The sequence below is a fragment of the Schistocerca gregaria genome, chromosome 1, assembly GCF_023897955.1.
Source record: "Schistocerca gregaria isolate iqSchGreg1 chromosome 1, iqSchGreg1.2, whole genome shotgun sequence".
Classification (NCBI taxonomy): domain Eukaryota; kingdom Metazoa; phylum Arthropoda; class Insecta; order Orthoptera; family Acrididae; genus Schistocerca; species Schistocerca gregaria.
In genome coordinates this window covers 830,995,329-831,008,557 of record NC_064920.1, presented here as the reverse complement: position 1 = coordinate 831,008,557, position 13,229 = coordinate 830,995,329, and the positions used below count along the sequence as shown (strand labels likewise).

Below are 13,229 nucleotides of genomic sequence, written 5' to 3'. Positions count from 1 at the left end.
GCTCCCATAAGCTGACCAAGGAACAGCACATGTGGTTGGCTTACGAAAGGGAGCTGCTCGCCATTTATGAGCCATACAGTAATTCAGAGAGGATACTGAAGGATGCCAATATGTCATTCATAAAGACCACCAGCCCCTAGCTGATGCCCACTCAAATACAAGGGCCTCTGCCCTTACCTTGAATATCATGCAATTCACTATAAATGTCCATCACAAGAAAGGCACAGACAATGTAGATGCTTACTACTTGTCACGCATTGGTGCGATCTCAGCCATGGTTGACTTTGACAGGCTCACACAGCCTCAACAGGATGACCATCAACTACAGATCCTCTTAAACAATGCCTCTTCACCTTCATCATTGAGCGAGAGTTGACCCCAGTTCAACCTGTCCTGTCCTCTGCGGCATGACCCAGGGAAGCACACATCCATTTGTCCCATAACAATTCTGCAGAATTATTTTTGAAATCTTTCACAATCTTGTCCACCCCAGTGTCAAACCTGCTATGTGCCTTATAAATGAGCAACACATTTGTCCCCATGTTAAGCGAAACTGCAAGCTATGTATGCGGGCCTGTGTACCATGCTAGCAATGTATAACCACCTGGCACACTCAGCTCCCTCTAAGCATCTTCCAGATACATGTGGATCTGGTCAGCCCCCTTGCCAACTCCTCTCCATTGTTTATTGGGTAAAATAATGGTTAGAGGCTACCTTTATCCAAGACATAACTGCTAAACAATTACTTGAATTCTCATGTATCCCCAGTTTGCTTGTTTTGTCTGTCCTGCCTCCATAACCAACAATCATGGTAGGTAACTCAAGACCTGTGAGGCATTACCGGTTACTTAACTACCACCTGCCACCCTCAAGCTAATGGACTTGTCAAGAGATGGATTTGCGCCCTAAAAGCTTCTCTTATGTGCCATAGTGGTGATTGGTCCAACACATTTCCACTTGTGCTGCTGTGTTCTCCGCAAAGCACTACACAAGACCTCTGTGGTTGTAATGTTGTGTTGGGAGACATTACCCCTGACCAGTGATTTCGTCTCTTCTGATGGCCCTCTGACCACAACTTTGCTTCCCAACTTGGTTGACAGCTATTGCAATCACATTGCCTATCTCCATGTTCTGTCCCTCCATACCCGTGGTTCATCTAAAATTCTCAACATTTCATTCACCCATATGTTCAACATTATAATCATGAGAAAGAATAAGATGTAAACAAATACTCATTTGCGACAAATGCAGCATGTCCACTACAGACCAAAACAAGTCTAAACAGGTGAATGATATTTGTCCTTCAGAGAATAGCCAAATAGTACACATACTTTCCATAATTTGGCAGAACACTCCAGCTGCCCTAGTGCCTCAAAGGCCAATTTCTACCTGAAGAAAGATAGCTGCAGTTTTTCTTGTTCCTGCCCAATACTCACTCAGGCGCCATCTGCATGCTCCACAGCCAGTGCCCATGTGACACTCACACTCCGTAATCAAAGTGTTAAACTTATACAAATCTGAACTAATCTGCTAGGTAATCCTGGGGGGGAATACAAACAACTGAGTGGGTAACAATAAAGGTCCACTGTTCAAAGGAGGCTTTTGATGGTAGATACAACACATAATAGTGACTTAGTTCTCATTTTTTGTGTTTACAGTGAGATGCATACGCTACATCACGTGTGATTATCTTTAATTATTCCTTTATTTTTAATTAGTTTCTCTCTCCCTGCCAGACTTCTTTTTAAAGACCTGGCTAAAATGTTTGTGTGTAAATAATAGATTTATATTGGATAGTGAAAACAAATCAAAGGCATTATGATCAGTGATCAAGGCTGAAACAAGTGCCACAGGTAGAGGCCATGATATTTCTGAAATCAAGATGGAGGATAAAACTATTGTAAATCCGGCTCAGATTTCTGAACTGTTTAATGAATTCTTTCTAATGTAAACAAATATAGTGTCAATGTAGCAGAGTAGCCAGACACGGTAAATTTCTTCAATGGTGAGCAACTTGATGGTGAATTTTTCAGTACATTTACAAAGAGTAAAGGGTATAGAAAATGTGATACTGTCACTAAAAAGTAAAACACCATCAAAATGGAATGGGATACCAACAAAAGTGTTACAAACAGTCTCTAAAATAACTGTGCAGACACTAACTACAATAGTTAGTCACTTCAAAAAGATTATTTTGCAGGCACACTGAAGCACGCAGTAGTTAAGCCACTATTCAAAAAAGGCACAAAAGAACACATGGAAAACTATCACCCAGTCTCTCTTCTTCCATCTCTATCAAAAATATTTGAAAAGGTAGTCACCATACAAATTCAAAATTTCACTGAAAAATTTAAAATAATCTCAAAAAATCAGTATGGATTTCAAAAAGGCAAAACCACAATATTTGCTATAAATAATTTTGTTGATAAAATTGGCTCATCTCTAGATAACTCACTGCATGCCACAGGAATTTTTTGTGACCTATCTAAGGCCTCTGATAGTGTGAATCACTCCTTGCTAGTCTGTAAACTGGAAAAGTATAGAATTAGGGGCACTGTAATATAATTTTTAAGTCCTATCTAACCGACCAAAGACAAAGAGTGGTTATAACATCAGAGAGAGGAACTTATACTTCCAAAAAATCTATCATGGGGGTCACACATACAGTACCTTGCAAACAAATTAAATAGGCTAGCATATGCAATCAGAATACTGTACAATGCTACTAATATTTACACAAGAAAACTAGTATATCACAGCTACTTGAAGTCAGTAATAAGGTATGGAATTGTATTTTGGGGTAACTCAAACCATATGTGTCGAATACTAAAACTTCAAAAAACCATCATTAGAAACACGCACAATGTAGGACAAAGAAAATCATGTCGACCACTCCTAAAAAATCTGAGTATACAACGTGTTTCCTCACTATACATATATGAGCTGATTATCTTTTCACACAGTAACCCTGACTTATTTGTAGCAAATCATTTTCAACATGATTACAACACCAGAAATCAAAATAATTTCATGCTGCCCACCCATTGTTTGAAACTTTATGCTGAAACTCCACATTATATGGGTATCAAAATTTATAACAAAGTGAAAGGAAGAGAATTGCTCAGCATAAATTTAGAAACACTGAAAAAACCCTTATATGAGAAACTAGCGCAGAAATGTTACTATTCAGTAGAAGAATTCATAAATGACAACTTGAAAATTTGAGCAGGAGAGAGCAAGAACTTAGGACTGTTAATCTTAAAAGTTTGTTACATTTGAAGAAAAATTATTAATTGCTTAATTAAGTAATTATTCAGTACTGTATATTATATTACTGATATTAAAGGAAAATTGTAAACCAGTTTTTGTGATTTGACGAGGCTCCTGTACTTTTAAGTCAATGGCGTGAAATTGTATGTTATGAGACAATAAACTTCTATTTCTATTCTATTTCTATGTACTTATTATGTACCAGGTGTTTCCAAATGATTATCAGGTTTTTAAGTCTTTGTAGCATTTATTACATTCAACCTAACAATTACACATAATACATCAAATCAAAGCTCATCTCCAACAGTTTTATTTTTGTACTTGTGCATGCAGTGTTTTGTGTCTTCCATTAGAAATCACTCGCAACAAGTATTTTGGCTACTAAACAAAAAACTTTTTGTGTTTTACAGTTTTCAAGGATTGAATCTGTTGTTACAGTGCAATATGTGTTCCATATTAAGTTCCATTGCAATCCTCCAGTTGATAACAGTGCAATGTGTGTTCCATATTAAGTTCCATTGCAATCCTCCAGTTGACAACATCATTCATAGATGGTATCATCAATCTGAAGGTACCAGCTGTCTTTGCAAAAGGAAGAATATGGGATGGCCAAGAGTGACTGAAGAACATGTTGAACAAGTGAGAGATTCTTTCATGAATAACCCTAGGAAACCAGTTTAGAAGGCTAGTTGTGAACTAACGATTCCAGTGACATCTGTGTGGAAACTTTTAAGGAGATGCTTGCAACTGCATTCCTATCATTTGCAGTTGCACACACTCTAGAGCCTACAGACTGCAATTTATGTCCTAACTTCATAAACAAAATGTTATTACATGAGGATGAAGAACTCTTGATTGTGTTGTCTTCAGTTGAAATGTGAACAAATGTAATCTGTGCATCTGGGGTCAGCAACTCCCACAAGCTGGTACAATTGCAACAAGACTCCCCTAAATTGAATGGTTTTGTGCCATATCCTAGCAGAAAGTTTATGAGCCTTACTCCTTTGTTGAAGCAAGTGTAACTGGTGTTTCTTATCTTGGTGCACTAGAACTACAGCTCTTTCCTCAATTGGAAGACACTGAACCACAGAACTTTATCTGGCAGCAAAGATGGTGCACCATATCACTGTAATAATTGAGTACACATTTGGCTAAACGATGTTGTCCCTGCCACTGGCTTGGCCAGAAGGAGCCAGATGACAGAGCTCATTTTGCAAGGCCTCCACATTCACCCAGTCTGATGCCAAGCAATTTTTACTGTTGTGGGTTCATAAAGGATCATGTATATAAACCTCCAGTACCAGCTGATCTACCTGACTTACCAGGATTGAAGCAATTATTGCAACAATTACTCCAGATACACTGATAGCAGTTTTGGGAAGAACTCACCTACCAAAGTGATGCGTGACAAGTGATAAGTGCTGCTCACATTGAAATGAACTGTGTGAGTCGCTCTTTCATTTGATGTATTATTTATAATTGTAAGTTGAATGTAACAAACAGCACAAAGCCTTCATGTTCATTTTGAAATACCTGGTTTATTACAACAAAATAAACTCTGAAATAGTGAACACATAAATGCAAAAAAAATTTACATTACCTCTATATCAATTCCTTTCTCAGTATAAAGGCCGGTGTCCACTTCCTGAATGCCAATAACCTTTGCACCAGCAGCCACCACAGACAGAGCACAGTGCCTTCCAACATTTCCGAATCCCTTTAAAAAATAAATTACTTAGATAAATTTATTTCACAAAATTTGGCACTAATCAACAGCTTCTCATTTCAAATACATTTAAATAATATATATAGTTTCTAAGAGCCTTAATGTTTTGGTGAAACAAGTGTAATAATGATTGAACACTTATTACACCACTGGAGGAAGTTAATATAACCACCATACATCCGAAAGTAAATACTTTGGAGTAAGGAGACAACTCACCAAAAAGCAGAAGTGTTGAGTCGTGAACAGGCACAAACAAAAAGGAAAGGAAATTTTCTTGCTTGTGGGGTAATCCTTTTTTGAGTTAAGAGTACAAATACACACAACTCACACCCATACAATGTACATACAGCTGATACATTGTAGGGGAATAGACACATATATGTGCGCACTTCTGCTTGCTTGCTTGCTTGTGTGTGTGTGTGTGTGTGTGTGTGTGTGTGTGTGTGTGTGTGTGTGTGTGTGTGTACACACACGGTGTACATAAAGCCGGAACACTTACAATTATTTATTGCACAAGAATCAAACACTGTAAAGATATCACACATATGTCATTTTAAAGAGAAACCCTGAAACTTGTTTTTATTATTATTATTATTATTAATTCATGTATACTGCCACTGTGTAGTTTGGTTAATCAGTACTAGTCACAAACACAGCAAGTTAAGGTGCGGAGCGAGCTTTCTGTGTGTTGGACTTCCACAAAAACAAGTGTGTTACAGCTGTTCAATGGATGTTTAGAACCAAGTACAGTAAGAAGCCACAAACAAGGAACACCATTCACCATTGGCACAACAAATTCGTTATGATGGGTCGCTTGTGCCCAGCAAAGAGAAGCAGATGACCCAGTGTGAGTGAAGTGAATGTGGAGTGTGTATGAGAGACATTCATAACGAGTCCACAGAAATCGGTGCATCGTGCATCCCGTAAACTCGAAATGGCTCCAATGACAGTATGGAAAGTGCTGTGACAGAAGCTCTTTATGAAACTATTCAAACTGGAGGTAGTGCAGAAGCTCAATGACGACGACAAAGATAAGAGATTTGAGTTTTGTCCACAGTTGCAACAATTGAATGAGTATGGGGATGGCAGATTTTTAGCAAAGAAGCCACTTTTCACACTAATGGGAAAATCAACAGGCATAATTATTGAATCTGGGGTACAAAGCACCCACACAAATGAATTGAATTTGGGCATGATTCCCCAAGCATAAATGTTTTTGGTGCCTTGTTACGTCAAAAACTGTACAGGCCACTCTTCTTCGTCGAGAGCACTGTCACTGGATATTCCTCTTTGGATATGTTGCAGCAATGGCTGATGCTTCAAATTCAATCAGACTCTCTGTTCATCTTTCAGCAGGAGGGACTCCACCCCATTTCCATCATGAAGTTGGTGGGTACCTGAACACGGAGCTACCGAATCGATGGATTGGCCATGCTACAGAAGGGGACAGCTGTTTCATGAAATGGCCTCCCTGATCACCAGATCTCACTCTGTGTGACTTTGTGGGGACACATTAAAGATCTGGTGTTTGTATCGCCTCTACCATGTTATGTAGCAGAGCTCCGGGAGAGAATATGGGAAGTGGCTGCCACAGTCGACAATGCCATTCTGGGATGGGTATGGCAAGAATTTGATTACTGTATTCATGTCTGTCGGGTCACTCATGGTTCACATATCGAATGTAAAAAAAAAAAAAACAACTTCAGAGTTTATCTTCAAAATGCAGTATGTATGACATCTGTACAAGGTTTAATTCTTGTGCAATAAATAACCGAAAGTGTTCCTGGACTTAGGTATTTCCTGTGTGTGTATGTGTGATTTTTACTTATATATGAGTGGTCTTATGCCAGAATGAACTAAGCGACATTTTACATCTAATCTACATCCATACTCCGCAAGCCACCTGACAGTGTGTGCGCAGCATACCCTTAGTACCTCTATCGGTTCTCCCTTCTATTCCAGTCTCGTATTGTTCGTGGAAAGAAGGATTGTCGGTATGCTTCTGTGTGGGCTCTAATCTCTCTAATTTTATCCTCATGGTCTCTTCGCAAGATATACGTAGGAGGGAGCACTATACTGCTTGACTCTTCGGTGAAGGTATGTTCTCAAAACTTTAACAAAAGCCCGTAATGAGCTACTGAGCGTCTCTCCTGCAGAGTCTTCCATTGGAGTTTATCTATCATCTCCGTAATGCTTTCGCGATTACTAAATGGTCCTGTAACAAAGCGCACTGCTCTCCGTTGGATCTTCTCTATCTCTTCTATCATCCCTATCTGGTACGGATCCCACACTGCTGAGCAGTATTCAAGCAGTGGGCGAACAACCGTACTGTAACCTGCTTCCTTTGTTTTCGGATTGCACTTCCTTAGGATTCTTCCAATGAATCTCAGTCTGGCATCTGCTTTACCGATGATCAACTTTATATGATCATTCCATTTTAAATCACTCCTAATGTGTACTCCCAGATAATTTATGGAATTAACTGCTTCCAGTTGCTGACCTGCTATTTTGTAGCTAAATGATAAGGGATCTTTCTTTCCATGTATTCACAGCACATCACACTTGTCTACATTGAGATTCAATTGCCATTCCCTACACCATGTGTCAATTCGCTGCAGATCCTCCTGTATTTCAGTACTGTTTTCCATTGTTACAACCTCTCGATACACCACAGCATCATCTGCAAAACGTGTCAGTGAACTTCCGATGTTATCCACAAGGTCATTTATGTATATTGTGAATAGCAATGGTCCTATGACAGTCCCCTGCGGCACACCTGAAATCACTCTTACTTCGGAAGACTTCTCTCCACTGAGAATGACATGCTGCGTTTTGTTATCTAAGAACTCAATCCAATCACACAATTGGTCTGATAGTCCATATGCTCTTACTTTGTTCATTAAACGACTGTGGGGAACTGTATCGAATGCCTTGCGGAAGTCAAGAAACACGCCATCTACCTGTGAACCCGTGTCTATGACCCTATGAGTCTCGCGGACGAATAGCGCGAGTTGAGTTTCACACGACTGTCTTTTTCAAAACCCATGCTGATTCCTACAGAGTAGATGTCCAATCTCCAGAAAAGTCATTAGACTTGGACATAATATGTGTTCCAAAATTCTACAACTCATCAACGTTAGAGATATAGGTCTATAGTTCTGCACATCGGTTCGACGTCCCTTCTTGAAAATGGGGATGACCTGTGTCCTTTTCCAATCCTTTGGAACGCTACGGTCTTCTAGAGACCTATTGTACACCACAGCAGGAAGGGAGGCAAGTTCCTTCCTCTACTCTGTGGAAAATCGAACTGGTATCCCATCACGTCCAGTGGCCTTTCCTCTTTTGAGTGATTTTAATTGTTTCTCTATCCCTCTGTCATCTATTTCGGTATCTACCATTTTGTCGTCTGTGCGACAATCTAGAGAAGGAACTACAGTGCAGTCTTCCTCTGTGAAACAGCTTTGGAAAAAGACATTTAGTATTTCGGCCTTTAGTCTGTCATCCTCTGTTTCAGTACCATTTTGGTCACAGAGTGTCTGGACATTTTGTTTTGATTCACCTACCGCTTTGATGTAAGACCAAAATTTCTCAGGATTTCCTGCCATGTCAGTACATAGAACTTTACTTTCGAATTCATTGAATGCCTCTCGCATAGCCCTCCTCACACTACATTTCGCTTCGCGTAATTTTTGTTTGTCTGCAAGGCTTTGGCTATGTTTATGTTTGCTGTGAAGTTCCCTTTGCTTCTACAGCAGTTTCATAACTCGTTTGGTGTACCACAGTGGCTCTTTTCGATCTCTTACGATCTTGCTTGGCACATACTCACATACTCATCTAACGCATATTGTACGATGCCTTTGAACTTTGTCCACTTATCCTCAACACTATCTGTACTTGAGACAAAACTTTTGTGTTGAGCTGTCAGGTAATGTGTAATATGCTTTTTGTCATTTTTGCTAAACAGAAAAATTGCCTACCTTTTTTAATATTTCTACTTACAGCTGAAATCATCGATGCAGTAACCGCTTTATGATCGCTAATTCCCTGTTCTGCATTAACTGTTTCAAATAGTTTGGGACTGTCTGTCACCAGAAGGTCTAATATGTTATTGCCACGAGTCGGTTCTCTGTTCAACTGCTCAAGGTAGTTTTCACATAAAGCACTTAAAAAAATTTCACTGGAATCTTTGTCCCTGCCACCCATTATGAACGTTTGAGTCTCCCAATCTATATCCAGCAAATTAAAATCTCCACCCAGAAAATAACATGGTGGGGAAATCTACTCAAAATATTTTCCAAATTTTTAAGAAAACTGAGTTCTTCACCATTTTAAAATGATAGGGTTTCACTTTATCTTATGACAAAACGAACTATCTGACAACTCACCTTGTTTTTTTGCTATAGCAAGGTATTTCTTTGGCATTCTCTTATTCCAAATCGAACCACGCTGCATCACAACATGGCTACCGCAGTATACAGCTCAGGCGCACGGTCCAGTGCAATGGCAGAAAATGATGATAATTGTGAAGATGAGTCATTTAGTTCTAGTTCTTCTGTTGTATGGCAACAGCCTTGCTGCACTGGATACACCAGTTGCCGTGAGATCGCTGCAGTTAAACGCTGTCGGATGTGACCGGCACTTGGATGGGTGACCATCCAGGCAACCATGTGCTGTTGCCATTTTTTGGGATGCACTCAGCCTCATAGTGCCAATTGAGGAGCTACTCAACCAAATAGTAGCGGCTCCAGTCAAAGAAAAGCATTGTAACCACCGGGAGAGCAGTGTGCTGCTATCTGCATCCTGAACTGAGGATGACATGGTGGTCGGGTGGTCGGATGGTCTCGATGGGCCACTTGTGGCCTGAAACTGCACAATCAATAGTGAGTGTATGTTGATATTTCGGCCAGTGCTGCCATAAATAATGAGGGGAGAGAAAAATGGACCCCGTGGAAAGAAATACCTCTTTATTTAGGGTGGGAAATGCAATTTAATGTGGAGATGGTTCACTCTGGCAGAAGAGTTCCTGAAAGATTGTATTTTGCATATTTGTCAGCTACCAAAGTAATGAAATGGAATATCATAACTTGGCCTCATGATTGGCATTCTTAATAAATCAGTTTTGTAAACGAATTTGTAGATATAAGTAATTTGTTTTTCAGATGAATATGAAATTTCTGGCAATAAAAGAAAAAAAAGGAAACAGGGAACAGTGGAAGAAAACCCTAAGGAAGAAGAAACGAAATAGCAGGGAAACTTACGTAAACAGTAAAGAGGAGGCTGTCCCAGGAAATACATTTGTTGATTTTAATTGTTCCTGTAGACAACAATGCTGAAAAAAAATAAATTGTTAGGAGAAAAGAAAGTTTTTCGACACAGGTTACGGAAGTGTGTCTTGGGATGTGCAGACATCAGTAATATATGGTTCAGTTAAAAATATTCCCATTAAAAGGAAGCGTTCTAAAACTGACAAGAAGTAGTTTTCTAGGAACTGTTATATTCCTAGTGCGGATGGAAATGATGTGAAGGCGGGCAAAGAAACATATCTAAAGGCACTACAGATTTCTGGCAGCAGGGTGCATCGAGCCAAGGCCAAAGCAAAAACAAGCTCTTCATGTGACCAGCGTACCCCAAAATAAAAGTGCTGACTCAGTTATTATTCACATCTATAATCATATTAATAGCTCTCCCATTACATCAAGTCACTACGGCAGAAGAAATTTGTCAAAAAAGTACTTGGACAGTAGACTTAATCTTAGTTTGATGTACAGATTATTCATTGATAAGCTGAAAGAAGAAGATCCCAATGTTAAACCTCCCAGCCAATCACTGTACGAAAAAGTATTTAGATGAGACTTCAATCTCAATTTCAAGCTTCCTCAAAAGGATACATGTCAAACATGTGACAGGCTAAACACACTAATTACAGCAGAGGAGACACTTAGAGCTGGTGAGGCAGACACTGAGAAGCTATGAAGATTTGGGCCACAGACTCTTTGCCTTTGCAAATGTCTGCTTGTGTCTGTGTATGTGCAGATGGATATGTGTGTGTGTGTGTGTGTGTGTGTGTGTGTGTGTGTGTGTGTGTGTGTGTGTGTGTGTGTGTGTGTGTGCAAGTGTATACCTGTCCTTTTTTCCCCTTAAGGTAAGTCTTTCCGCTCCCGCGATTGGAATGACTCCTTACCCTCTCCCTTAAAACCCACATCCTTTCGTCTTTCCCTCTCCTTCCCTCTTTCCTGAAGAAGCAAGCATTGGTTGCGAAAGCTTGAATTTTGTGTGTATGTTTGTGTTTGTTTGTGTATCTATCGACCTGGCAGGCTTTTGATTGGTAAGTCACATCAACTTTGTTTTTATAAAACAGAAAGAGACTTCCACATGGGAAAAATATATTAAAAACAAAGATTCCAAGACTTACCAAGCGGGAAAGCGCCGGCAGACAGGCACATGAACAAAACACACAAACACACACACAGAATTACGAGCTTTCGCAACTGGCAGTTGCTTCGTCAGGAAAGAGGGAAGGAGAGGGAAAAATGAAAGGATGTGGGTTTTAAGGGAGAGGGTAAGGAGTCATTCCAATCCCGGGAGCGGAAAGACTTCCCTTGGGGAAAAAAAGGACAGGTGTACACTTGCACACACACACACACACACATCCACCCGCACATACACAGACACAAGCAGACATATTAAAAGGCCTTTTAATATGTCTGCTTGTGTCTGTGTATGTGCGGGTGGATGTGTGTGTGTGTGTGTGTGTGCAAGTGTACACCTGTCCTTTTTTTCCCCAAGGGAAGTCTTTCCGCTCCCGGGATTGGAATGACTCCTTACCCTCTCCCTTAAAACCCACATCCTTTCATTTTTCCCTCTCCTTCCCTCTTTCCTGACGAAGCAACTGCCAGTTGCGAAAGCTCGTAATTCTGTGTGTGTGTTTGTGTGTTTTGTTCATGTGCCTGTCTGCCGGCGCTTTCCCGCTTGGTAAGTCTTGGAATCTTTGTTTTTAATACAACTTTGTTTTTAGATATATAAATATTTTTGAATAAATAAGTTGCTGTAAACCCATAACTTCAGTCCTTTGTTTCTCAAAACTAACTAAATGTCACTTAGTTCATTCTGGCAAAAGAATAGATATATATACTCTGTTGATTTTTACTTATAAATATATATTTATCTCGATTTGGACTGACAGCTTGCAATAACTATTAGTGGTTTCAAACATGGCGTGGCTACTGCAGGGTCAGTGCAATAATTCTTCAATAACAAATACTACATATTAATGACATAAGATTAATATTTGTTGTTGACAGGTGAGAATCATGATGATAGTTCATATTTCAGTGTGTTGAAGTATATCTAGAGTTAATTTAGATCAACACTGAATCTTGTTTAGTTGATTCAAGTTTAATGTTATACTACCAGTGGCAGATAAATATGGTGGGCGCACAGAGCGTGCACCCTAACCTTGCGGGGCCGCCCGCAATGGGCCCTTCGTAGCCCCTGTCAGTCAGCTCGCATCCTATTCATTCATTTCTTTTCTCAGTCATTTCAACTGAATCAAGTTATCGAGTAGTTGTACTTTCCTATGTAGCATGTGTGTCTGCGTCATTGTATTTTATACGTTTCTGTCTAGCACACAGATAGCTAGCACATACCTATGAGAAAAGTTGCGGCCATTCTAGTGATCTCGGTACAGCATTCTGTCTGGCATTTGTTCAAGAAAAGTTGTGAATTTTCTATTGACTATTCTACTGAATATTCTAAAGACTAATAGAGAGATTCTTCAATACAAGCAAATGAGCACAAATGCCCTTAATGATTGTGATTCTGTTATGAAAGCATTGCCTTTTTGTCCTAGGTCTGATATCCTACTTTGCACACACTGCAGAAAATATTTGCTTGTCTACCTGCATCTGTTGCTTGGCAGTGAGAAGTTTTTCAACATCGCAGCATACAAAGAAGTGGCTGAGATCAGCAATTAAGGAGGATCAACTTAATGGTTTAACTCTGATAAAAACTCACCCTAACATTGTCCTACTGGTGATGTAATTAACCAATTTTCTATGAAGAATAGGAGCATAGAATTCATCATTTAAGGAAGAGAACCAAAATTGTAATTTTTTTATATCATAAGATGGTATTGTCTTGTATATGTGTATAATCAATTTAAATAAAAAAATTTAAACTTTGCACAAGACTTGATAATTTTTTATTATGGTAAAAGTAAAGGTAGCTCAAGATA

General features: G+C 39.4%; 1 protein-coding gene across 2 annotated transcripts in view; it reads right to left on the bottom strand.

Annotated features, from left to right (window-relative positions):
- The window catches only part of LOC126272020 (glutamate dehydrogenase, mitochondrial-like), a 196,262-nt gene that overhangs the window by 70,506 nt on the left and 112,527 nt on the right, over positions 1-13,229 (bottom strand). For both annotated transcript variants that reach the window (XM_049974518.1, XM_049974528.1), the window contains one exon: positions 4,871-4,987. In XM_049974518.1, coding sequence (XP_049830475.1) covers positions 4,871-4,987 — 117 coding nt within the window. The remainder of the gene's footprint in view (positions 1-4,870; positions 4,988-13,229) is intronic.